At 57.1% G+C, this 24,571-nt stretch overlaps 1 protein-coding gene across 1 annotated transcript in view; it reads right to left on the bottom strand.

Annotated features, from left to right (window-relative positions):
* LOC111151446 (transmembrane protein 132E) overlaps positions 1-15,737 on the bottom strand; it is a 51,219-nt gene extending 35,482 nt beyond the window's left edge. Inside the window, exon 1 of the mRNA XM_022509451.1 lies at positions 15,671-15,737. Within this exon, the coding sequence (XP_022365159.1) occupies positions 15,671-15,737 (67 nt within the window). The remainder of the gene's footprint in view (positions 1-15,670) is intronic.
* Between the last annotated feature and the right edge of the window lie 8,834 nt (positions 15,738-24,571).

The raw sequence follows: 24,571 nt of genomic DNA, 5'->3' as shown, positions 1-24,571 counted from the left end.
GTCATGACGGTGACCAGGGGCTGAGGCTGGGCTCATGCCCCCGGGCGATGCTAGCTCAGCTGGCCCTCTGGCTGGATACCCTACCCCCAGGAGAGCCAGGCTTGTGCCAGGGGGTCCTGGTCAGAGGAGCCCCGCAAAGGGGCCAGATCTGCAGAAAGTCAGTGTCTGGCACACAGGAGGTATTTAGGAAAGCTTTGTACAATGAATGAGTGAATGAATGAATGAATGAATGAATGCTTGATTGGAGTCAAGGACACGGAGCCCAATCTAGGAATCAGGGCCCAAGCTTCTAAGGTGGGCTGAAGGAAATGAGGTTCTACAAAGAACTGGTTGCAAAACAAGGGAAGTTAGCCCTGCCCAGAGAGAAGCCCCTGCTTGATGGGGCAAGTGCCCCTGCTCCTGGGAAAACCTCTCATCTGACGATGGAGGCACTATCTTCTCTGGAAGACTGATGAGGGAGGCACAGCTCCATCCTTGGAGAGTCCCCAGCCTGGTGGGGGTGGAGATGGGGAAGGGGAAGGAAGAACCTCCCTGTCCTGGGGCTCTCTCTCTCTCTGATGGGGGATGCCCCTGACTTGGGCGGCCTCCTGCCCGAGGGAGGAGGCAAGGCTGGGTCTATGAGGCCGTGCTCCTCGTTCCTGGGTTAAGGAGTGGAGGGTGCTCTGTCTGGGTGCCGGGCAGGAAGGAGCTGGGAGCGGGGACCAGGCAGGGGGAAAGCCATCCGCATTCCGGTCAGGCAGCCACTCGCTGAGTTATTATTATTTCTTTTTTTTGAGCTACTTAGAGCAATTTACAGAAATCATTTAGGGGCCGTTTAGGGAGAAGAGAAAAGATGAAGACTTTTAAAGGCAGGGCCTGGGGATGGTTTTATGCAGATCAGCTTCTCAGGGCTGCCAAGGAGAATCTGGATTCCGAGGGATGTGGGGAAGGGGAGAGGGCCTACAGGGTTTCTACTCCGACAAATCTCCCGCGGGGTTCCCAAGGCAGCAGCCCTGGACCGAGGAAAGGGATGAGTGGGGGAACATATGTCAGGCAGAGGGCTGAGACCCACGAGGAGGGAAGCCAGCCCCAGGGGATGAGCCCGTCACTCTGTGCCTCAGTTTCCCCTTTGGTAACTGGGGTGTGTGCATGGATGAGTTGACGGCTCTGGGACCACACTGAAAGGGGGTGGCTCTTCCTCTATGATATCGGGGCGAGAAGAGAGGCCCTTGGACCTGGAGCCACAGACTCAGGAGATAGGGCCCAGGGGGAATGGAAGGTAGTGTCCAGAGGAAGAGGCAGACTTCCCCATCTGTGACCTGGGCCGGTCATTTCTCCTCTTTGATCCCCAACTCATCCGTATAATGGGGATCAGGATGGCCCATTTCACAGGCTGGGCTTACCTGGGATAAGGTGATAGGGTGTGTGCTAGCCGTTTTGGAACTGTCTAGGGCACCACACTCCTTGGTCTTGGTGGGGAACGGTGGTGACCATCAGGGGTGACAATTAGCCCCTCCTCCTGTCCCTCCCACCCCCACCCCGGTCCCAACAGGAGAAACTGCTCTTCGAGGGCTGAACAGGGACCTAAGTGACCTATGCTGGGCTGGGACCAAAGGCCCAAACTGGGATGCCTGGGGAGTGCAGGTCACGTGCGTGTGCATCCACGTGTGGGCGTGTGATGTGGCAGCGGCGGGGGGTGGGGGGAGCTGGCGGGTGGAGGGAAAATAAGGAAACGGGTCGCACATGTAGCAAAGCCTTCCCCACACTTCCCATTTCACGCTGTTTGTGATGTGATTATTGGAGACAGAATCTGGTTACTCCATGTAAACACCGTGCCTGCTGAGACAGACAGATCCCCCAGATACAGCCGCTGGGGAAGCTGGACGTGGCGGGGGGACCCCACCTCCAATACCCTCATGCCAGACCTTTGAAGACACAAGGACAAGCCCACTGGGCTGGGCATCAGGAACCCGGGTCTTAGGCGTGGCTTTGCCGTGCCCGATCGCTGTGTGATCTGTCCCTTTCTGGACCCTTGTTGTTGCTCTCTCTCCAAACAGGGATGGTTCAAGGATGAGAGGGGGGCCTGACACTCCCATCTAGCTCCCCTGACCCGAGGCACTCCGATGTTAAGGCTCTCACTGCACTGAGCGGCCCCCGTGTGCCAGGATGCAGACGCAGTTTCAGAGGGAACCGGCTTTCAGTGTGCTCTGCAGGCACGGACGGAGAGCCCACCCACCGCGGGTAGGGCGCCGTGCATGGAGACTCCGCTGTCTGCCGGTACTTCAGGAGCGAGGGTGATAATACAGCTGGTACCTCTTGTCTACCCGGCACCCAGACAGAGCTGGGGCCATCACGTGCACCAGCTCGCCGAACCCCCGTGATCTCAGATGTAGGTGCTGATGGCAAGGAGGTTCCCTCAGCGCTCCCCGGACTCTGTCCAGCACTCGGCAGGAGCCAGTTGGGCGCAGCTCAGGATGGAATGGACACCCCTGTTGCTACTGGAGCTCAATGCACCAGGTCACGGAGATTTGGGCAGTGATTGTGGCAAAATGACAGGACGCCGCTGCTGCTGCCGCCACCGCCCCCCAGAGTCCAGGGGAGGCCCCTCCGTCACCCCGCTCTCCTGCACTTGGCCACCCTGGCCCGGCTTCTGTTGCACAGAAGGTGTCTGCATCCTTGTCCCACATCCGCCAGTGACTGTGTCGTCACTGCTGCACGACCACTGCTGGTCACAGTGCTGGGCGCGGAGCAGGTATACAAACCATGGGATGAACAAAAGTATTGTTACTGTTTCCTGAGCACTTAACTACCAGCCGGGCGCTGCTCCAAGTGTATTACGTGCATTAATTTATTCATTGCCACAACCCTATGAGATGGGTACTCTTGGTCTCCCATTCTATGGATGTGGAAACTGAGCCACAGAATAGTGATGTAATTTTCCCGAGACTGCAAAGTTAGGATACGGCAGATGAGTGTGGGAAGAAAGGAAGGACAGGAAGGAAAGAAGGACAAAAAGGAAGGACAGGAAGGAAGGGAGCATGGGAGGGAGGGAGAAATTGCTCTTTGGTCTATGTCATCCATTTAACATCCATTTAACTCTCATCCCAGCTGCAACCTGGGGAGAAAGGTGAGGGGAGGGAAAGACGTAACCTTTTTATTCTTTCATTCCACACATAGGTACCAAGCATCTCCTGTGTGCCAGGCACCGATCCAGGCGCTGGGAATGAGTATAGCAGTGAACAGGACAGGCGGGACCCAGCTCTCAGGAGCTCCCATCCCAAGGGGGGTGCCGGTCCCTGATCCAGCAGACACATAACTACACATCATATCAGGTGAAGAGAGACACTGGGGGGCAGAGTGAGGTGTAGGCAGGGCTACTGTGGCTAGGGGATGGCAAGGGAGGGCCACTCTGGGACATGCATTTGAGCGGAGGCCTCAAAGGATGGGGGCATTGAGTCACATGTATTGGGGGGAAGAGGCCAGGTGAGGGACAGCAAGGGTCGAGTCGATGAGGCTTGGTGAGGACAGCGGAGGACAGGGTTGGAGGTGGGGCGAGCCGCTGAGAAGGAAGATACGGCCAGGAAAAGGGACAGATCATGCCAGCCTTGTCACCCACCGTCAGGACTCTGGCTTTCCCTCTCAGGGAGGTGGAGGGCTCTGAGCAGGAGAGTGACTTGATCTGACACGTGGTTTATATGATTTCAGGACAAAGCAGGAAGGAAAACGGCCCCTGGGAGGCAACTGGGAGCCCCTGCATGGATGGGACACTGTAACCAGGGCTGGGGAGGAGCTGGGGGGGCTCCTAGTGGGCAGGGAATCTCCTAGGACTGCATTTGAAAGGCCAGTGGCCCAGCCCACCAGCCCCAGGGCCCCCAGAGGAAGCTCCCAGGGGGGAATTTGGTAGCATCCTTGGGGAGCACCTAGCCCCGGCCTGTCCAGGACGCCAGCCACACACACTCACTCTCCGCTCCACTACCAAGCAACCGAAATGGGGCGTGCTGGGATTGCCATGTGCTCCTACAGGAGTCAACCATAAGGGATTTCGAAGATTTAATACAGAAGTCAAAAGAAACAACGTAAAATAGCTCCTTACTAATTTTTATGCTGATTAAATGGAATGATAACCTTTTGTATATATTGGTTAAAATATATTTTGGAATATATTGGAATGATAACCTTTTGTATAGATTGGTTAAAATACATTAAAATCAATGTCACCTGTTTCTTTCTACTTCTTCTCGTGTGAGAACTAGGAAAATGTAACTTACGCAGGTGTCTTGGGCGTCTATTTCCATGGGGCAGCCCTGATGCAGTACAGAAGCCCTGGTTTCAGAGACCTGGGCATTGAACTCCAGCGGGAGGAAGGCTCTGTCCGAGGCGGGTGGCTGGCGGAAAGAGCCCAGAGGCAGAGGAGAGGGACACGGCATGAGGCTGGGGAGACAGGGGCCCCGTGGGTGGTTTGGGTCATTTGAGGTGACCGCTAGGGGCTCATGATGAAGAAGAAACGGTCACAGTGACCTGTACCAAATCCCGACTCTGCCGGCAGGATGAAGGAGCTCAGGGACCCCGCTCTCAACTCCCCTACACCGTGGGTTTGTTTTTTTCCCCTCCAGTCTGCAGAAGAAGAATCGTGAGACCCAAGAGGGAGACGAGGCAGCTCTGGGACGAGGGTCTGCACATGCTTTGGGCAGCAGGATGCATCAGAGTAAGTGTTTTAGGAACGCCCCGGGCTCCGCATCTATAACCCAAGACCTGATTTTTGGCCACGGCTCAGAACTACCGTGCAAGCAATGCATGCAGCCACAAGCCAGTACGACCCAGGCACTGCAGTGGGGTCAGCTGCGGGACCCAGGGATGCCTCCCGTGCCCCGAGGTGGGAATGGGGGCCCCCCAAGGTCTGTGGCTGCTTTCCTGGTTAAGGACACGAAGAGAAATGAGGGAGGGCAGGAGAGGGGCTGGCTGCTGGCCACTGCTGTGTTCAAAACAGGCAGCATCAAGGGTAAGAAAAATAAGACCCCAAACAAAACAAAACAAAACAAAACAAAACAAACCCAACCACCGGGAAGCAGAGCTCCGGGAAGCCTTTGGCACCATCTTAACCCGTGTTTCCCAGCAGCGAGGCCTGGCTTCAGGCAAGAAAGGAAGGACACAAACCAAGTCTACCACATTTACCGAGGTCTCCGTGGCAGGCCCACAGCTTTTGTTCTGGGCGCTTCCATGCTTGAACCCTTGGAGTAGCCCCACCCCAGAGAGGTGATAGTATTACGTTCATTCTGCAGATGGAGAAGCTGAGGCTCAGGGTGATAGGCCGGCAAAAGCTTCTGGGTCACCCAGCTGTACGGCCGCAGGGCTGAGAGTCCAACCTACATTTGCGGGACCTGAAAAACCTACCACTGTTCTCTGAGCTGATGTGGCTTCTTCTGAGGTTTTCCCGGAGCCCAAGGGCTGGCAGTGACCCTTGGGATCTGATCCCTTGGCCTCTGGCTGCCAGTTGGGCTGCGGAATGAGGAGGGAGGCTGGGTGTTTGTTGAAAATACTGAGGGAGATCTTGTCTCTCTCACTTCTCCTACCAGGCCATGTTCCTCAGGACTCCTGACACTCCTGGACCCCCAGGAGGTCAGAAAGGGCTGTGGGTCTTAGGTGAGTCCCTCTGGCTCCCTGGGCCTTAGCTGCCAGGACAATCAAGGTAGCTCCAAACACTGAGGCTTAGGCTGCCGGCTTTGGACCTCACATCTGCTGTCAGATCTCAACAGAGGCAGCAACCAAGGAGTAGAAAGAAGTCAGGCCACAGGCGAGTGGCAGAACCAGCCCTTAGCTCTGTCTCTCTGGTTCTAAGGGTGGACTCTTTGCCATACAGTGGTACTCTTATGATGGCTAGTGGTTACTTCCCATCCCCAGTGTCCTCACTCGACGGTGTCCTTCAGCATTGCTCCAACCTGTAAATTGCCCCCAACCGAGTCATTGCAGAGAACCCTGCTTTGATCACATCACTCCCTCACTCCAGAACACTCAGTAGCTCCCCAGTGCTCCACGGACATTGGATCAAAGTTATGAGGGGTCTCAAAAGAGCATCCAGGTAAAGAATTACCAACCATATACCCTGCATTTAGCCCCTGTCCTGCTACTCCTTCCCAGGCAGCCTTGGCTCTCCCTCGCTGGACTGAATTTGTAGGCCAAGAGCCATTTTTGCCCTGCATTTCTGTCCTTCCCAGGGTAACAGACACATAGTAGATGTTGACTGATTAGTCTTCAGGGGCAGAACTCAAACCTTGTTAAGGCCTCCTGAAGTGATACCTCCTCCGTGAAGCCTGCCCTGATTTCTTGAATAGTTATGAGATTTCTCCCTCCAGGACCCTCTTCATCCCTCCTGACGCACCTATGACTGCACTGTATCACAGTCTGTGCAGACACAGCTCATCTGCCTGGGGCGCCCCCTTAAAAGCCCCTCCAGGGACAGGCACCATATTTTCTTCATTTTTACATTTAATGCAGTGCCTGGCATATACTAGGAATATTAATAACAGTGGCATTGACACAGCCATCGCTCTGGGACACTTAGTATGTGCCAGGCACTATTCTCAGTATCTGACATGAAACACGGACTCATTTATGTAATTATGATTACAACTCTGGAAGTTGGGTACTTTCATAATCATTTGCAGATGAGTAAACCAAGGCACAGAGTCACACAGGAAGGGACAAAGCCAGACAAGGTGGTTATAGAGTCCTGAGCAGGGACGAGTGAGGGTAGCGGAGGAGAGCTATGAATATCAAGACTAAAACAAAACAGAACCAAATCTACTCCTGGCTCCATGGGAAAGATTCCTGATGTCCAGCATAGGGGGTGGTGCATAGCAGGTGCTCAGTTAACAGAAGTGAGGTAATCAGGTAATTCCATAGGTGCCCTGACACAGGCTTGTGGTCAGTGGGGGCTGGGCTGGAGGAGGGCTGCAGGGAGTGGGGAGGCCAGTCTCCCTGCGTGATGCCGGTGCCTCCGCTGCTCACCCCACCACCTCCCCCAGCTCCAGCCTCCCCTCTCCTGCGTTTCAGACCTCTCATGCATGGGGCAGGCGGCTGGCCGTTTTTCTCCTGCCGAGAACAGCCACAGAAAATTGAGATCATTTCTCTGCTGTGTTGGCAGCTGAGAAAATGGTAATTTTTCCCATTTTCAATCCAAGAGTTCCTTCCCATTGGACAAAGGCCCCATACCATCTAGCTCTCCCCAGAGACGGACAGGGCTGGGGAGGGTGTGGTTCCACATCCCCACCCCCCCCCTCCACCCTGGCTCAGGTCACCTCCCTGCCTAAGAGGCGTGGGCTGCACTGATCCTGCAGTGGCAGGGGGCTTGTGGTGGAAGGAGGGGGCCCCCGACCGAGCACTTGCAGACATAAAACAGGGACAGGCAGAGAGGTCAAAGCAACAGGTAATCTGGAGTCACTGCAGGGCGCTCAGGGATCCAGGGAAATGGGTTTTGCTTTCCCTGCACACATCCTGGCTGTCATCCTTCCCAAATCAGTGGTGTAAGATCATTGTCCAAACAAGTGCCTATAACCCCCCTTGCTCCTGAAGAGAATTTTTTTTGCAAAAGGAGATAATTAGTTAAAAAAAAAAAATCAGAATCTGTGAAATAAGCCAAAGCTAGCTTAGCATCCCAAATCCCCCAGCTGAGAAGAAGACACTGACGTCTGGCTCCCACCATGGAGGCGATGGTGGGGGTTTGGGCAAGAAGAGGCCGAGGAAGCACCCGGGGCTGTAGCCCCGTTTTATAGACAAGCGGTCCATGCCCATTGGAAGAGGCCTGGACAGCCACACGGCTGGCTGGGCGGGGCTGGACATCAGCTTGGCCTCTCCTTGGGTGGTCTCTGCTGCAGCCGGGCCCCGGTGTGTCCTGCTCCTTTCCCACTACCATGGGGTGGCCATGGGGCATCGGGAAAGGAGGCCACCGCCAGGACGGTGAGGGTCAGTGGGCTAAAGGGAGCAGACAGAGGCCCCCTCCTGTGGCCCTGGGTTGGGGGGTGGGGGCAGTTCCCGACCCTGTAGTTTCTGAAGCTCTGCAAGCTTGCAACAGTGGGTCAGCTCAGGTCCCCCCTGCTCTAAGCCCTGCTGTGGCTCCCCCTTTCACTGAGCCCACAAGGCAATGTTCTCACAAGAGCCTCCCTCTCCCCCACCCAGTTCCTCTGGCCTCTGTCCCTCCGGCGGTCCTCGCTGTGTCAGAATGCTCAAGCCCACTCCTGCCCTAGGCTGCCATCGGCAATATTTGCATACTTGGTGTCCTCCCCACCCTGCGAGTGTGCTTAGTGACGCTTACCAGGTGAGAGCATTCATTCTGTACTGCAGAACCCCTCCCAACACACAGGCATCCCCAATGTCCCTTACCCTACCATTTATATTTTCCTTAGCCTCCTTTGCCTTCTAACATATAATTCACCTATTGAATGTATGTATTACTTGCTGTCTGCCTTCTGCCACGTCTTCCACCAGAATACAGGCTCCCGAATGCAGAGAATGTGCTATATTCCCTGAAGACGGGAAGTACCTGGAACAGTGCCTGATCCACAGTAACCACCGACTGAATACTCATGGAGTGACAGGGAAGGTGTCTCCATGTGCAAGTATGTACACAAGGGTACACTCATTGACCCATCTGACACATCACTGGATGTCTATTTTATTTCGGATGTCCCAGTAGACCCTGGGAGTACAGCAGCAGGGAGGAGGCCACACACCGTCCAGGTCCACTCAGGCTAGTGGCCTGCAGGGAGGTCACGCAACACAGTTACACACAGGGCAAATCGGCAAAGAGTTGCAGAAGGTAGTGGGTCTTTGCCCACCTGAGAATCAGGGTGGGCTTCCAAGAGGAGGTGTGGTTACATTCAGACCTGAAGGCTGACTAGGAGACAGGTATGGGACGGTGTTCTGGTGAGAGGCCACACCATGCACAGAGGGGCACCATTCATTCAAAGGACTGAAAGAAACCTAGAGAGCAAGGGGGAGAGAGGCTCGAGAGGAGGGACTACTCGGGTGTATGGGTCCACGTGTCTGTCTGTCCATGTCTGTGCTTATCCTCTGTACGTGTGAGACGGGGAGGTAAACGGCAAGACTTCCGTAATCAGGGTCCGAAAATGTGACTTCAAGAGTTGGTGTGGCGAGGACTCTGTGGAGCCTCGGTTTTGCTCTCTGTAAAATGGGGATCTGCTGTGGAGATCCAGAGAAAAGGTGGATCTGAACTCCAAGGAGCCGTTTGAGCTTTCAAGTGTGTCCGGCTGTGCCCATGAGTGTGTGGGTGTGCACGCAAGTGTGTGCCTGTGCCGCAAGCTCCCAGCGACATTGCTCTCCTGCCGTGACAAGTCTGCTGTATCATCCGTACCAAGCCACCAAAAATATACTCACTCCTGGCCCAGTGCCATGCTCTCCAACAGCCCCGGGGGTGGTGGGGAGCGGAGGATGAGGCCTGCAAGGTGGGGCCCTACGCTTCTGGGCAGAGGGGGCCCTCTCGTCTCTCACTGTCAGACTGTCACCATGCAAGGGGACAGAGGCCACCTCTGAGGGCTGGGGCTGTGCCTCTCCCATCAGACTGGGGCCTCTCTGGCATGAGACTGTGTCCCCTTTGTCATACTGGGCACTCCTGGGGGGCAGAAACCATTTTCCCTTCTCTCTGTTTCTCCCTCAGAAAAACAGGGAGGTTGGCACTCAGTGTGGCTGTGGCTCATTCGGTGTGAGGGCTGGCCCCCTCTGGGGCTATGCCTCTGGGCAGGGCTTCAGGGTTCAGGGGGCCCTGGCTGCCAGGGGCCTGCTGTGTGAGGTCTGACGCAGTTCGGACCTGGATTCTTGGATGGAGATGCCTCCGGAAGCCTCGACTATCATGACTGTCATCCCGCTTATCCAGGTAAGCCTGGGCACACCGGTATCCCGGCTCTGCGGGCCCTGAGGTACGGGCCTAGGACACGGACACAAGCTGCAGAATCCACCAGCACGCCCACATCCTGCTTCCTGCGTCTGGTCCGGTGTGGACAGAACAGGAGGAGTCCCTCAAGAGAAGAGAGCAACCCGTTGTCCATCCTCTCAGGCCAAAAAGGTGTGGGTAAGAATGTGGGAAGAGAATGCAGGAGTGATTCAAGGGCTGATAAAAAGCAGAACTTTCTAAGAGCAGGTAATCCTCTAGATAATTTAGGCAAAAAGTGATTTTCTTCAATTACTTTTTTTTTTTTTTAACCTTTTTCTGCCCTGAGTTCCTTATTCTCGCATTCACTCCTTCCTGCACCAAGCCCTGAGTACCAGGCAGGCATGTCTGTCTCCCACTCCATCCAGTCCACGGGGGTGGACGTGTGGGTATGGGGGACCAGGAGAGGTGGGGCTGAAAGGGGCAAACATGACTGAAGAAAGGAGAACATGACTTCTGGCCTCTCCACCTGTGTCCTCAGAGCATCTTGTCCCCTCTCTGTTACTGTGCTGGCCTCCTTGGCCCGGTACCTCCTTCCCCAGGGCGGGCCGTTTGTCTCCCAGAGACCAGTGTGGTAGCTAGCCCCATGCTGGTGCTCCCTGACACACTGCCCCATCCTTGGGGACAGCTGGAGTATGGCAGAGCTGGCCGAATTGATGGTCAGGGGCCTACTTTTCATGTCAAAAGACAGAAAAGGGATCTAGAAAAATAAATTAGTCTTAAACACACACACACACACAATGCCCCACAACTGGCTCATTAATCTCTTATTAAAATTCTGTGCTAAGTGCTGGCAAGGAAGAAGTAAGGAGGACCCTGGGGAGGGAATGGGGAGAAAGAAACGGCTTCCCTTGTTAGCGCCTGCTGTGGGCATCCGTGGAGGGAGGCCCCGAGTCGGGTGGAGACACATAAGGCACGAAACAGCAGGCTTGTCCATCACAAGAGATGTGGAAGGGGGCGTGCCGGGCACCGTCTCCTCCTTGGCAGAGGAGGAAAGAACTCAGAGAGGAAGATGGCTTTACTGTAGTTGCACAGCAAGTGGATGACAAGGTTAGTACTTGAGCCCCTGTCTTCTGTCTCCTAGGGACTCCAATTTCAAACTGCCTTGAATTTCAGAACCTGGGCTTTTTTCTGGCCTCCTCCACTGGACTTTGAGCTCATGAAAGAGAGCTGAAGACCAAGACCGGAGCCACACCACACTCCCCTGTAGTGCTCACCAAGGCCTATTACCACCCTTGGTGGTTGCCTATCCTGACTGGTTGGGACTTGAGGCTGGCTTGAGGCCAGAAGTGCATCTTTGCACAAAGCCCTCGGGAGATGGGATAGCAGAGGTGGCAGGGGTGTCTGTGGAGTGGCCTGGAGCCGACCACTAATCCAGGACTCCCCCTGGGCTCTGGTGCTGGTTCTGATTCCAGAACACACTGGCAGGGTGACCTTGGCCAGTCCCCTCCCCTCTCCCAGCGCCCACGCCCTCATTTGCATGAAGGTTGACGCTCTGTGTGTGTCTTTCAGCTTCCGATTGTGGATGGACATCACCATATGCAGGGCAGCAAAGCCAGCCCTTCCTCTACCCCTGCCACGTAAGCCCCCCACGTCCCCACCCCAGGTGGGCAGGCAGACCCTGGTGGTGGGAGTTGGTGCCTCTAAGGTTCTGTATTTCTGCAGCCTCATGGGCACTCACTGCCCATCTCAGTTCTGGGGGCCAGCAGTTCTAGACTGGACCCCAGTGAGGGTCTAGGAGATGGCCACGTCCTCCACTCGTGTTCTAATGTGGCCTTACCCCGTATAGCCAAGCACTGAGTTATCCTCAGGATCTAATAAAGCTTCTGCCACCAAGTTTATAACACATCCCCACCTACTGGTCTTAAATGTAACCGGGCTGTGTTGTGGTGTAGGGCTCCGTGTGGCCAGCGAGAAGATGGGTGTGTGTGCTTGCAGGGGCGGCGGGTGGGGGGGGGGGCGTTTCTCCTCACTCCCAGCAGTGAGGGGATGTCCCAAGGGACAGTGCTGACTCTGTACTGCTGTGGTCCCTTCTGCCTCTCCAAAGGATCCCAGAGTTTGGGTCGTCAGTGGGGTGGGGAGAGCATGGACCCAAGCCACCAGGGAAACTCGAGGTTGCCAGGTTGCCTGTAGGGACACATGCATCCAAGGTCATGTAGTCAGCATGCCGTGGGACCCTACATTCACCTGGGGAGAGATGTTACTCATGTCACTCCAGATGTGTGTCTCCTGTATGTTTCTCTCAAGAGGGTGTGGCATGGCTCTGCCCCATTCCTTTGCTCTTTCCCAGTGTTTCTCCCTAGCTCCTCCCTGTCCCAAATTCTGCCCCATGTCCCAGAACTCCCTTTTCAATTGCCACAGGGAGGGCCTCCCCATACGGAGCTGTCGTCCCACCGCCATTCATTTCTTCGGAGCGCCTACCATGTGTCACAGACTGCAGAATGGGGCAAGAATGAAGAACGCATGCTGCCTGCTCTCAATGCAAGGATGTGGACACCAGGGGGGTGCACACATGAATATCCCCATGTACACCCTGCACGCGTGTGTGCGCACACACTGTGGCCCCGGCGGGGGCGGGGTGGTGCTGGGAAGAAGGCACAAAGAGCACTTGCTTCTGTTACAGGGTGGGGGGCCGCTGGTGGGAAGCCAAGGGGGAAGAGAGTCAGACTCCCTGGGGGGAATGAGGTTGGAATTGGGTTTTGATGGCTGGGTAAGAACTGGAGGCTGGTGTTCTGGGGTGGGGGTGGGGGTTGCTGGGTGCAAAAGCAGAGAAGCAGGAAGGTGAGGAGAGGGATACCTCGTAAGATGCATGGATGATGCCGGGTAGGCAGTGCCCGCCCCCGAGGGCAGATCGAGATGAGATTGTATAGGGCCTTTGATGCTCTGGGCCAAAGATGGATCCTTGATTCTATAGGCAGCAGAGATCCAGTGAAGGTTACCGAGTAGGAGGCTGACATTACCGGCTAGACCACAGACTTCACCAGCACCCTGCCCCCCTACACTCCCATTCACACTAAAAATGGAGCAGAAAGCCTTCCCAAAGACCAGATGCAGGAAAGTGGCCTTCTCAGATGTTCTCTGGTAGAAGCCTGGAGACCGAGGGGGGAGTCTGGGCTCCCACCCCACAGGCTGAGCTGGGCCCTGAAAGGTAGCAGGGCTCTGTTCACATATGGTACCTGCCCAGTAGTCCCAGCAGAAAGTGAGAAAGGGGAGGGAGGGGGGCCACACGGCTTGTGGAAGTTGGGGGACATGAGGGAGACAGCCCAAGGTCACCCTGCCCAGAGTCTATCAGGCAGCAACCCAGGCTATTTGGCTCAGTCTGGCTGTGTGGTCAGAAGCCTGTGGGCTCAGTAGCTTGCCGGAGAACCAAACCCTGCAACTCCTCCCTCCTCAACCCCAGCTTCTTTGAAGAGCCCAGAGATCCCAACCAAAAGCTAGCCTGAAGTGTGGCAAAATCCTTTTCTTGACAGAGGAATGGTTTGGGTGGGTGGGTGTCAGGCAGCCTTGAAGGTGGAAGGTCCAGGGAATATGGGTTTTATTGGGGGGTGAGGGGAAGAACTTCTGTGATTCTGGCCTTATCCATCTCGGGGGGGGGGGGCATCCCCTAAGCTTTGAGTATCTGCTGGTACCCTTCCTTGAGGAAGGGGAGATTGAGGCATGGGATGGGGACTCAGGGAAGGAGCTCTGAAGGGGAGCCGGACCAGACTTGGGTCCTGTGGGTAACAGCACCATGCTAAGAGCTGTTTGCATGGAGGGACAGTGGAGAATAAGCCCACGAATCTGCCTCCACCACTCTGGGACTAACCCGGCACAGGGAAGACACAGACATCTCAGGAGAAAACGAAGCAGACTGCTAACACTCCAGAAAAGCAAGCGCAAGGACAGCCAGGCCCTACTGGGGCTGGATCTTAGGAAGCAGGCAGGATTCTGGCACAGGAGGGAAGAGAAAGGATCTTTAATGCCAGGCTTGAGGGGTGGGGAAGCTGGGCAGTGGGAACCTAATAGGAGTCCCTGAGCTGCCCCCAAGTGGGGCCATGGCTGGGGTTTAGAACAGAAAGTGGGCAACAAGGCAAGGGAGGGGGGCAGAACCATGCCTAGCCACACACCGGAGCTCAGTTCCCTCCAGCTAGGCACCCAGAAGCCCTGCTTACTAGGGCCCGGTCCCAGGCGCAACCCCTGCAGCTCCAAGGCGCAGAAGTGCGGAGCCCACAACCCCACCCCCTCCCCGCCCTAAGTCTTGCACACAGAGCCGAGATTTCTGGTTCCCAGCTGCATTCGCCCTGCTCCCACCCCCTCCTGTTGCCCTGCCCATTCTTCTGATAAAGAACTGAGCTTGGCTGGGTCTGGTGAACTGAACTCAAAACCGCTCCCATTCCAGGGTCACCCCCAGCCGGGAAGAACCAATCCACCCTAGAGGGAGGTCAGCCTGCTCCCCACCCCTTCCTAGCCCCAGGACCTTAGATTGGGGAGCCGATTCCTTTCTTTATTCTTCCACCTTGAGAAAGCGCCTTGGTCAGGGTGAGGGGCAGCTGGTTAGAGGCTGTGGGCCTGCGCAAGGGGAGCTTAGAGCTTGGGCAGGCTCCTCAGGACTAGGCAGATGTGGGCAAAAGCTGAGGGCGACCTATCCAGGGTCCTCCATCAATGCGCAAAGCCTACTGCTCTCTCCATCTAAGTCCCTCTCCAGCCTGTCCAGGCTCACCCCTCAACACGCGGTTAACAAAGCTTCTTTTGCCGACGCCCGTTAGGGAAATGTGTCCCAGGTCTGCCGGTTTCAGGTTGGGAGGGGGCAGAGGGCCTCTCTTCTCCATTCTCATCCTCCGCCCCAGCTCTCGCCCTCCCCAATCGGTCAGCACCCTCGCCACCTGGAGCGCCTCCAGCTTGCAGAAGGCCCGCTGCAGCCTCCTCCCGTCGGATCGGAGTTCCACTGTGGGGGGCTGTTCAGAGACCCTCTGTCTCCTACCCGTATCCCTGCTGTCCCACTGCCAGAGCGCGCCAACCCCGGGCCCTCCTCTCCCACCCCATTTCCCGCGGAGCCCCGGGCGAGCCCAGGGAGCAGACGCAACAGATTGCAGAACGCGAGAGCGCGGAGCCCGCTCCTTCCGCGCGCCGCCCGCCGCCCCGGCCTGCGCCCGTGGCCCAGACCCCCGCCCTCCGGGCTCGGCTAAGCCGGCCATTTAGATGCAGCTCACAGGACGACGGGCGGCGAGCGGCGAGCCGCCGCGGCTCCCCGCGCCCCTGTCAGTCCACTTCCCTTCCCGAGGACCGCGCAGGAAGCGAGGCGGCGGGCGGCGCGGCCCCGTACCGGCCTGCGCACCAGGCGCGGAGAAGACAAGATCCCCGCGGACCCAAACGGCCCCCAGTCCCGCCGGCTGCGGGAGTGGGAGTGCAAGGAGGGGCGGCCCGGTCGCGATCTAGCGGATCGCTTGGATCCCCGCAGATTTCCGTGGGCGGACACGCCCCCAGACTCTTGGGTTTGGACCCTTCTTCCTAACCGGCAAAACACTGGAGTGTGCCCCCCCCCCCCCGCCCTTTTCCGGGGCCGGGCTCGGTCCCCAGGGCGGGGCTCGCAGCCTCCGCTCCCGCCAAAGGGCTGGGGAAGCTGGAGGTAACTCGAGCTGCAGCCCGAGATGCCAGGCTGGGAGCAGCGGCTGCGAGTCCGGGGTGGGGGCCCGCCTTTCTCTAGTCTCCCCTGTGCCCCCTCCAGAGGCGCCCGCCGCATCTCCACTTCCGAGTCCGCGCCGCGACACTTACCGTGGGCGAGCAGCGCCGAGAGGCAGAGCAGGGCGGCGCCGCCGCGGCCCGACATCCTTGGGGCCATGGCCGAGGCGGGAGCGGGAAGGGGCCGAAGGGGCAATAGTCGTCGATGACTTGGCCCCAGGCTGGGTTCGGTCACATCCAACTCAGGGTGGTCGTGGCGTCCGAATGTCTCTGCCGTAGCTCTGGGGACCAGGGAGTGCAATTCGGGGACACTTTGAGGGGAGGGGGCGTCCCAGGCGCCGCCGGCTACACCCTCGGAGCTGGTAGGGGCGCAGCTCCGGGCGGGAGGAGCCTCCACCTCCCGGGGCTGGTGCCCCCTGCAGGATCTGTGCGGCGAGGGGGGAGCCGCACGTGCAGTCCCGGAGCCCAGTGGCCACCGGCGTCTTGGAGACTGCCTAGAGCCAAGTGCTGGATCCCCCAGTCCCGAGGCCCAGCTCCAATCTGAACTCGCCCGAGGGTGCAGATTTCCGGCGCAAGCCCCAGTTTCTTCGGTGTCGGTAGTAACCCCACATAGATAGCGCGGCTTCCTTCCTCCAAGCGCCCTGCAGCAGCCCCAGCATAAAAATCCCAGGTTAGGAGCAAATGAATGCTTTCTTTCGCAAAGAAAGAGAAAATCCAGGCAACTTTAATCCATCTGGAGCAGGAAAAGTTTCCGTGCAGTGATGAGACTGGCGACGCGGGTCGCTGCCACCCCAGGCGACGCCGGGACAAAATGCCCGAGGCGGGCGGCCCGCGGCTCGTCCCCTCACAGAGCTCGCTGCACGGCTCCAGCGCGCTCTCCAGTCTCGACCAGGGCCCGGGCTCCACGCAAGCTGGCTCAGCGCCGCCAGCTCGGGCAGCGGCTCCGCGGCTGGGGCGCAGGTGGTGCGGCCGGAACCGGCTGCCCCATGGATACCCGGCCTGGAGAAGCGGGGGAGCTGGACAGCCGGCTAATGCGCCGGACCCGCGCCCTCCCTGCCCGGGGCGCCGACTCCAGCCTCCCGGCTGTCAGCCGTAGTAGGATGGCAAGGGGCTCGGCCAGCCCGCGGCGGCTCCGGGCCGTCCCCCTCTCCTCCCAGGTCTCGCTGTCTCAGCAGAGGGGCGCGCAGCTCCACCTCGTTCCTCGCCTTCCCCGGGGGGAACCTGCACAAACCTTGAACTTTTGCGGGATTCAGAGTCTCCGACGTCTCCGTCTCCCTGCCGCCCCCGCCCTGCCCCCGGACGCCCGCTCGCCCGCTGTCTTGGTGCAGCTGGGCATCGGTTTCCTCTCTCTCGGAGTCAGTTTGGGCGAGCGGAGCGCCGCACCAGCCCGGGCTGCGGGCGGCGAGACCCGGGCGCCACGCCAGGGGCCGGGGCACCGGGCGCCCGCGCAGCCCGCGGCCAGGGAGGCGGCAGCTGGTGCCTAGGGGGCCGAGCCGAGAGGAGGTGCCGGCAGGGGGGCCGGCTCCCCATGGACGTGTGTGGGGGGCGAAGAATCAAGGAGCAAAAAGCGAGAGGAGGTGGAGGGAGCCACAGTTGCACGAAGCCGCCGCCGCTGCCTCCTCGGCGCTCGCGCCGGCTGCTCCGCCGTAAATGACTCGAGAGAGACACACACACTCGCGCCCGCCCGCCCTCCTCCCCCGTCCGGGATTCAGCGCCCACCCCAGCAGTAGCGGGCGCCGAGCCCGGCGCGCTCGCTCCCTTCCCCTCCCCTCCCCTCCCAGATTCCCCGTGGTCACGTGGGCCCAGAGCGCGCGGCCCACGACTCGCGCGCTTCGGAGACCCCCCCTCCCACGCCATCACCCCCTCCCTGGTCCACGTGTCTATTCCGCATTCCCAGCCTGGGGGCGCGCGCGGCTCCTTAATGAGACTCGGGCCGCGGCAGACCTCGCGATTCTGTTCGCCTCTCTTTTATGTTTTATTTTTCTTCCCCATTGTAGGCTAGCGCTGGCGCCCGAGTAGGGCCGGCCGGCTGCGGTGGCTGCATTTCCCCCGGGGTAGACGCCACCGCAGCCACCGATGTCCCTTTTCAAAGGAAGCACGCTCCTTGCCAGGCGCCGGCGGTGCTTTACAGCCGCTCTGCCAGAGGCGCGGGTAGGGGGCACCCTACCCCCACCCCCAGAGGCTCTCTGGGGGTACTGGCTGGGAATCCACTGAGCTGTCGCGTCCAGCCCTTCCGCCGCGCGGGAGCTCGCCGGCTCGGCTTCTTTGGGGATGGATCCGGGGCGCAGCTGGAGAAAAACCCGTTGCTGGGGGTGGGGGGCGGAGAGGGAGGGACGCGCCTTCCTACAGGTTGTTTTGCAAGCCTTTAAAGGGATATGGCGGGGGCGGGGGTACTGCCCCTCCTGCACACTCACCCAGGCGCCTGCTGACGAGGGGGAGGGGTGGCTGGGGTGGCGTTCTTTCCCACCGTCAGGCCGGTTCCATTAGAGCGCAACCCAGATCAGACCCGACAAGTCAACCGTCAACCGTCAGCCAGGCGTTCGATCAATGGCAATGATTTTATAGCATCCTTGGGTATCGTGCCCCAAACCCCAGGGGCCGCATCTCAATCCCACTCAACTCCGGACGGACAGGGTCTTCAATCCTATAGACATCGCTCTTATGGGAGAAGGGGGCGGTGGCCATGGATCTTGAGGGTCACTCTCTTAACCAGTCTGAGAGTGTGGGGTGAGGTAGGTCGGAGCAAGGCCAGCTGGGGTGCTCTTTCTCTGCCCACCCCACCCCCCCCCCCCTTGTACCTGACTCTGCCCCAGACTTATTGGCCCTGTGAGTTTCCTTTTCATCCAGGAAAGTGACATTTTCTTTTTGGAAAATAGGCTTGGACCGTTCCTGGAAGCCTCCCTCCTCCCTGGCTGCTGGCTGTTGCTGCCTCAGCTTAGAACTGGGGCCTGTGGAGAACCGCTCGCGCCCCTCCCCCACCCCCCACATCTGTCTGGAGCTCTGAGGTGCAGCTAAGGAGGGCTGGCGGGGCTCTGGGAGGCCCTCGGGATGGAAGGTGCTGGTCGTCAAGGAAGATGATTCTCATTAAGCCCCTAATGCCTGATAGCAATTAATGTCACCCAAGGGCTTATTAACCATCCCACTGAGAGGCAAGCCGGCAATCAGGCTCTATGTGTGGGAGAAAGGGGGGAAAGAAGCCACTTTCTCAGATAGGAGGGCTCCAGGAAAAAAAGGAAGAAAGCAGGGCGATCTTCCATCCCTTTCCACAAGCTGGAAGGGGCACCGGGCCTGTAAAGAGTAAGTCTTAGGGAGAGACACAGATTGCTTTTCTGAGCTGAGGACCCACGGCCCCCAGTGATGGGGTCCAAGCTTGTCCTCAACAGGTGCTTGCGGCTGACATGAGTCAGCTGTTTTAGCCCATTCTCCTGGCCTTCTCTGGAAACTGAGCACAGAGTTCTAGTTCTTCTCTCTAACTGCCACCCCACCCACCCAGATATTAGGAGAGGGAAGATAACCCTCCCTTCTCCACCCCCATCTGCCCCTCTCCTTTCACCACACTTTGGTGAACTTCATGATCCATCACAGGACCATGGGCCCTGCTCACAACAGAGAGCAAGGTAGACCTAGCCGGGCCTCATGCAACTTACATTCTAGAGGACAAGACAGACATTAAGCTTACGACTGATCACCTCTGTGATAAGTTATAGGTCAGCATGCATTTTTCTCCTCTTATGATGGAGACTGAGGCCCAGGGTCAGGAAGGTGGGGGCGGCCTGCTATGTCATTTCAGACCCAGGTTCTTCTGGTACCCTCTCTGTGGATCTACACTTCATGGTCCGGGAGCCTCCTGCCAGGCAGTGGGTCTAATTACCCTCTGTTGCTCCAAATGGCAATGCGTCCTCCCTGCCCTAGGGAAGCAAAGAGCTGTGGACAGCCCACCTGGGGAGTAAAATGCCCCAAATACTCCAACCCCAGTACCCCCATGGGCCTGTTACTCTTGGCAATGCCAGTTCTAGGACTCAGAGAGAAAGCGGTCGGCAATGAGGTTAACACAGCCAGCTGTCCCCAACTATTCCAATCCCATGTGTCGTTTACCTGGAAAGGAGGCTCATACCTTCCTTCAGGTCTTTTCTACCATCCCTGCAGACTGCTGTGGCCTCACCTGTGAGCCCCGTGGAGCCCAACTGGAACCCAGGTAGGAGGTCAGAGGAGCAAACCCAGGGGGACCCCAGGCTGGAGAAAGGGCCTGGCATCTGTGTGCTCTTCTGCCCCAAACCTTTTTCATCCAGGTGGTGACATCTCCTTTCTGCTGTTCCCATTTTGTTTGGGGCCAAGTATCTTTCCAGCCAGAGGACTGGCAATGGTTGGGCGTTTCCTAGATCCCCAGCTCTTGGTTGGTGCTTGTAACAGCCCCACTCTCCTGCCAGGCGGCCAGAGAGCAAGCTGGGCCCTGTGTCAGGCCCCTGTGCCCTGCATGGGTGTCTCTGAAGGACTGAGGCTGAACCTGGCACCCACTTCCCCTGCTGCTAGGCCCGTCACCATGGGCCTGTGTTTCAGGATGCCTGCCAACAGGGGAGGATAGGACAGGCCAACGTGGGACATCACCAAGAGGAACTCACCATTTGTGGGGAGTTCCTGGGATTCCCCTAGAATCCTAGTCTGGCCCTGCTGACAAGGGGCTTGGTGATATCCTAAGCTAAGCCTCTCATTTTCCAGCTGCAAAAACAGAGGTCCTTCCATTCATTCATTTTCTTAAATTAATTCATTAATTGTCATTTTATTAATTACCTTGACATTTTTTTGTTGAGCTCTAATTCTGTGTGAAGCACTGTGCTAGGTCTGGGAACACAGGGGTTGGATGAGAGAGACAAGAGCAGACGGAGAGGTTCAAGAGCTTAGTTCTACAGACCCGTATTGAGTGGCTGGTCACATTAATAGCTACCATTTACTGAGCGTTTTTGCCATGCCAGGCATTGTGCTGGGCATTTTGCAGGCATTATCTGCGTGCTCCCCACAACCTCGTTCAGTAGACACTGTTCATATTACTATTTTCCAGAGAAAGACCCTGAGTGAGGCCAGATAAGTTAAGTGTCTTGCCTAGGCTCACACAGCTAGAAACCCGAGTAACCTGCGTAACCACTTTAACTGGTGAGTTGTAAGTCCCCATGCTTCCATTTGACAAAGCTATAGCCTCTGGCTGGAGAAGATCACGGTCAGTGGGGGCACTGGGCACCAACAGGCCATTCACTGCTGCGGAGGCCAGCTCAGGGATTCTGGGGGGGGGTACCCTCATGGCGAGAGCAGCGCCATGCTCTGACTCATTCCCCAGTGTGAATGCTCTGTCCCAATCAGGCCAGGCCAGCCAGCACCATCATCAGGCACTGCTGTCCGCACGCAGGCTCATTCTTCTCCCCACATCTTGTCTCACGCTGTGCCCCTGCCTCGTTACTCTTCTTCCCCAGCTAAAATCCTGCCCATCTTCACATGTCCCCGCTCAGGGGCCTCCAATATGAAGTCTCCCCAGATTCAGTGTGATAGGGTTACGTGGCTTCATGAGAAAAAGGAACACACAGAATGAACCAGGGTCCAAATCCTGATTTCATTACCCTGTGCTCAGTTTCTCTCTGTCCTGAGCACCCAGTCATTACTACACAGTTAATTCCCCGCCCCCCCAGGGATGGGGGTCATGTTCTCAATGAGGATTATGATCAGAATCCACTCCCTTCCTGTTTTGTCGATAAGAAATCCAAGGCCCAGAGAGGGCTAGTGACAGGCCCAAGGTCACGCAGCCAGTTATTGGCAGATAGGAAGCTCACGTATAGATAGGCCTGGCTTCCAGCCCTACTGTGTGGTCATCCCCAAAGTCTAACCACCAGTCTCAGTCCTGCTGTGGCCTTGGGAACCAATCTTCTCATTGATGGAGGGAATGAAGCTCCCCAGATCATTATTTTGGGGGCTCAGCCCTGATTCGGTTCAGCTCAGAACTTGGATTCGTTTTGTAACTGCGTTTACATACCCATTCACTCGTTCCATCTCCCCTGAGACTCCTGTTCCCCTCTGAAGCCTTCCCCAGCGCTGCCCATACCCAGCCTTACTCCATGCCCCCTAGTGGGCCTTGTTTCTGGAATCTAAGCATGCAGGGCATTGTGTCGATGTGTCTTCTGTCCTCTATAAGGGGGAGACCCAGGAAGGCAGGCATCATGTATCTCTTGTCCCCATTGTATGCCCCTGGAGAGGCATCTGTTGGGTGCTCAGTTAGTGGCTATTGAATAAAGGAATTATTGACCACCTACTCTGTGTCTGGAGCTAAGCTAGCTGAATAGAATTGTCTCTGCCCTCAGAGAGCTCACCATTGTTGGAGAAGGTAAGTGGGCAGACACAGGGATTGTGAGGCAGGCTAGCTGGGCATGCTTCCAGAGAGGGAGACACAGGGGCTGTGGGGGCTGGGATGAAGGACGTCTAGCTCAGCCTAGGTCTTGGGTATTGCAAGAAAAGGGAGGGCTTTCTGGAGGAGGTGAGCTTTGAGCTGAAGAAAGACAAGCTAGCGTATGCCAAGAAAGTGTGTGTGGCAGGGATGAGAAACAGGAGAAGAGACTGCTGCTGGAAGAGGGTGCAGCTTTCCTAAGGGCCTGGAGCTGGGGGGGGGCGGTGGGGGAAATAGAGTATGATCAGGAAACAACAGGGCTGGGGCATGGAGAGCTGGAGTGGCGCTGGAGAGGGAGGCTGGAGAGGCAAGCGGACACACAAAAGGTCTATGCCTGTGATGACGCGCACTCTCACGTTATTCTATTCAGTTACACACAACTTCACACACACACGCATGAGCAAAGACACTGAGATGCTTATAAAGCATCTTAACAGTGCGTGAGTGTGCAAGCCCCACACGCATGCACACACACGCCCTTCCCCCCAACTCTCTGCAAAATGAGTTGCCCCCTAAACCATCTGTTTAAGATCTTTCTAGTTTCATTTCCCTAGAGCACTCCACCTTTGCTTCCTCGTCAGGCAGCACACTCCTCCAACCCCCACCCTCTGCTGGCCTTAACTCTAGCCATCCCCCTCCCCTTCCTCCCCTGGGCACACACTAACAGTAAGCTGGGACCACCCCTGGGCACCTGGCCAAGAGAGGATTTGGACTCCGGCCATGTGGGCTGGGCTCTGCTCTCTCATCTTTTCCTCCCCAGCCCCCACATGGCTTCACTTAATTCCAGGGCAAAGCTCTGATCAAATGTGAAGCAGAGAAACAGAGAGCCAGAACCAGAGAGAGAGAGAGAGAGCGAAAGAGAGAGAGAGAGAGAAATACAGAGGGAGCAAGCACACTGTCTTTGCCACGGCCCAGCAGCTAAATGGCAGCAAACTCTTGCTTTTCCTACAACTCACTCAGTTTCTCTTTCGTCAGCCAGCTTGGCTGCCAGGTGCAGGTGGAAGAGGGAGAGCTGGGGGTCCAGCTTCTCCACAGCCCCTTCTCAATCCATTGTGATGCCACAGAGGTATCAAGCTAGTTCTGCCAGGCTCCTGGGGTTGGCAGTGCCCAGGGCTCCTGCTTTGGGTGGAGGATGCCAGGCTGTGCTGCTGGGGAAGCTGAGAGGGGAGCCAAGTGTGCTGAGGACTGGCAAGGAGGCCCTGACCCCTTAGGCTTGTGTTGGCCATTCTGGGTCACCTGGGAGGTCCGTGAGTGTAACAAGTGGGGACAGGAGACCTGGAGCCGTGAGCAACGCACCCGACTTCGCACGGGGAGCTCATTCAGAATGGGGATCCACACTGAGGTTCTTCTTCCTGGTCCCTTGGGAGGGGAACCCTTGGTTAGTTTCCCACCCCAGCCCCAAATCTGATTCTCAGCTTCCTTATGTCTCCCTCTTGTTAGAAGCCCAGCTCCCCATGTCCCACTGCCTGCAGGGTTAATTCCAATTTCCCAGATTTGCATCTAATGCTTGACACACACACCTGTGCCTCACCTTTTAGCCACTCTCCCTCTAACGTGAGCTGTATCCTTGTCTGCCTTGGGCCCCTTTCTCTTCTCTGTCTTGGAATACTTGCTCCTCCTTCCCATATCCTCATGGAGCCTTTTCTGCAAAGCCTTATTCCTCACTCCAGATGGAATCCATCACTGTCTGCCTTGTAGTTAGAGTTCACCTGTTCTCCTAGGTTCCCCCCATTCACTTACAAAATCCTTAAGGACAACGATGATATCTTATTCATCTTTAAGTCTCCCACGACACCAAGCGTAGTCCCGTCTATGCGTTAAATGTTCAGTAAATGTTTCGTGCATAAACGAACGACGGGCAGAGGGGCAGTGGCCCAGGGTACTTCCTCTCCATCACGCCTTTGAAACTTCACTGTGATTCCGAGTGGTACATACATATCCTCCCCACTGGAAGATGAGGAAGCCGAGGCCCAGAGAGGCAAAGCAACCTGCTTGGTTACACAGCTTAGGAAGTGGAGGGGCCGGGGTTCGAGTCCAAGTCCGTCTCCCTCCAACGCTTGTATTCTTCTCACCTGTTCGGAGCATGTCCTCTGAGGCTCCTCTCCCCAGGACTGCTCGTGCTTACGTCAAAATCTGTCAGCAGGGGACACTCGAAGAGAGCCTAGGGAGACTGACCCCCGCTCTCTCTTCAGGCTAAGTGAGGGCATCCTCGTTTCCAGCTCAGCACTGGTCATTCAGATCCTCACGGGCATCTTCCAGGGCGTGGTTTGGAATGTAATCCCTGGGGCCGGACTGCCTGAGTTCAAATCCCAGCGCTGCTGTCTACTAGCTGTGTGACCTTGGGCAACTTATTGAACCTCTCTGTGCCCAGTTGCCCATCTCTAAATGAGGATGTTGATTGTACCTACCTTACAGGGTTACGAAGCACTTTGGAGCAGTGATTGGTTCACGGTAAATCACGTGTGAATTTGCTATCATTACTATCCACAGCATGTTTCTCCTCTGGGATGCAAGGCCCAGAGGGCTTGCCTTCTCCCTTCTCTGTCTGAGAAGAGTGGCCTCCATGTTTC

The sequence above is a fragment of the Enhydra lutris genome, unplaced genomic scaffold (assembly GCF_002288905.1).
Source record: "Enhydra lutris kenyoni isolate GAN:26980312 unplaced genomic scaffold, ASM228890v2 scaffoldscaffold26, whole genome shotgun sequence".
Taxonomy (NCBI): domain Eukaryota; kingdom Metazoa; phylum Chordata; class Mammalia; order Carnivora; family Mustelidae; genus Enhydra; species Enhydra lutris.
The sequence above is the reverse complement of the archived record's forward strand: the minus strand, read 5'-3'. Positions and strand labels throughout refer to the sequence as shown.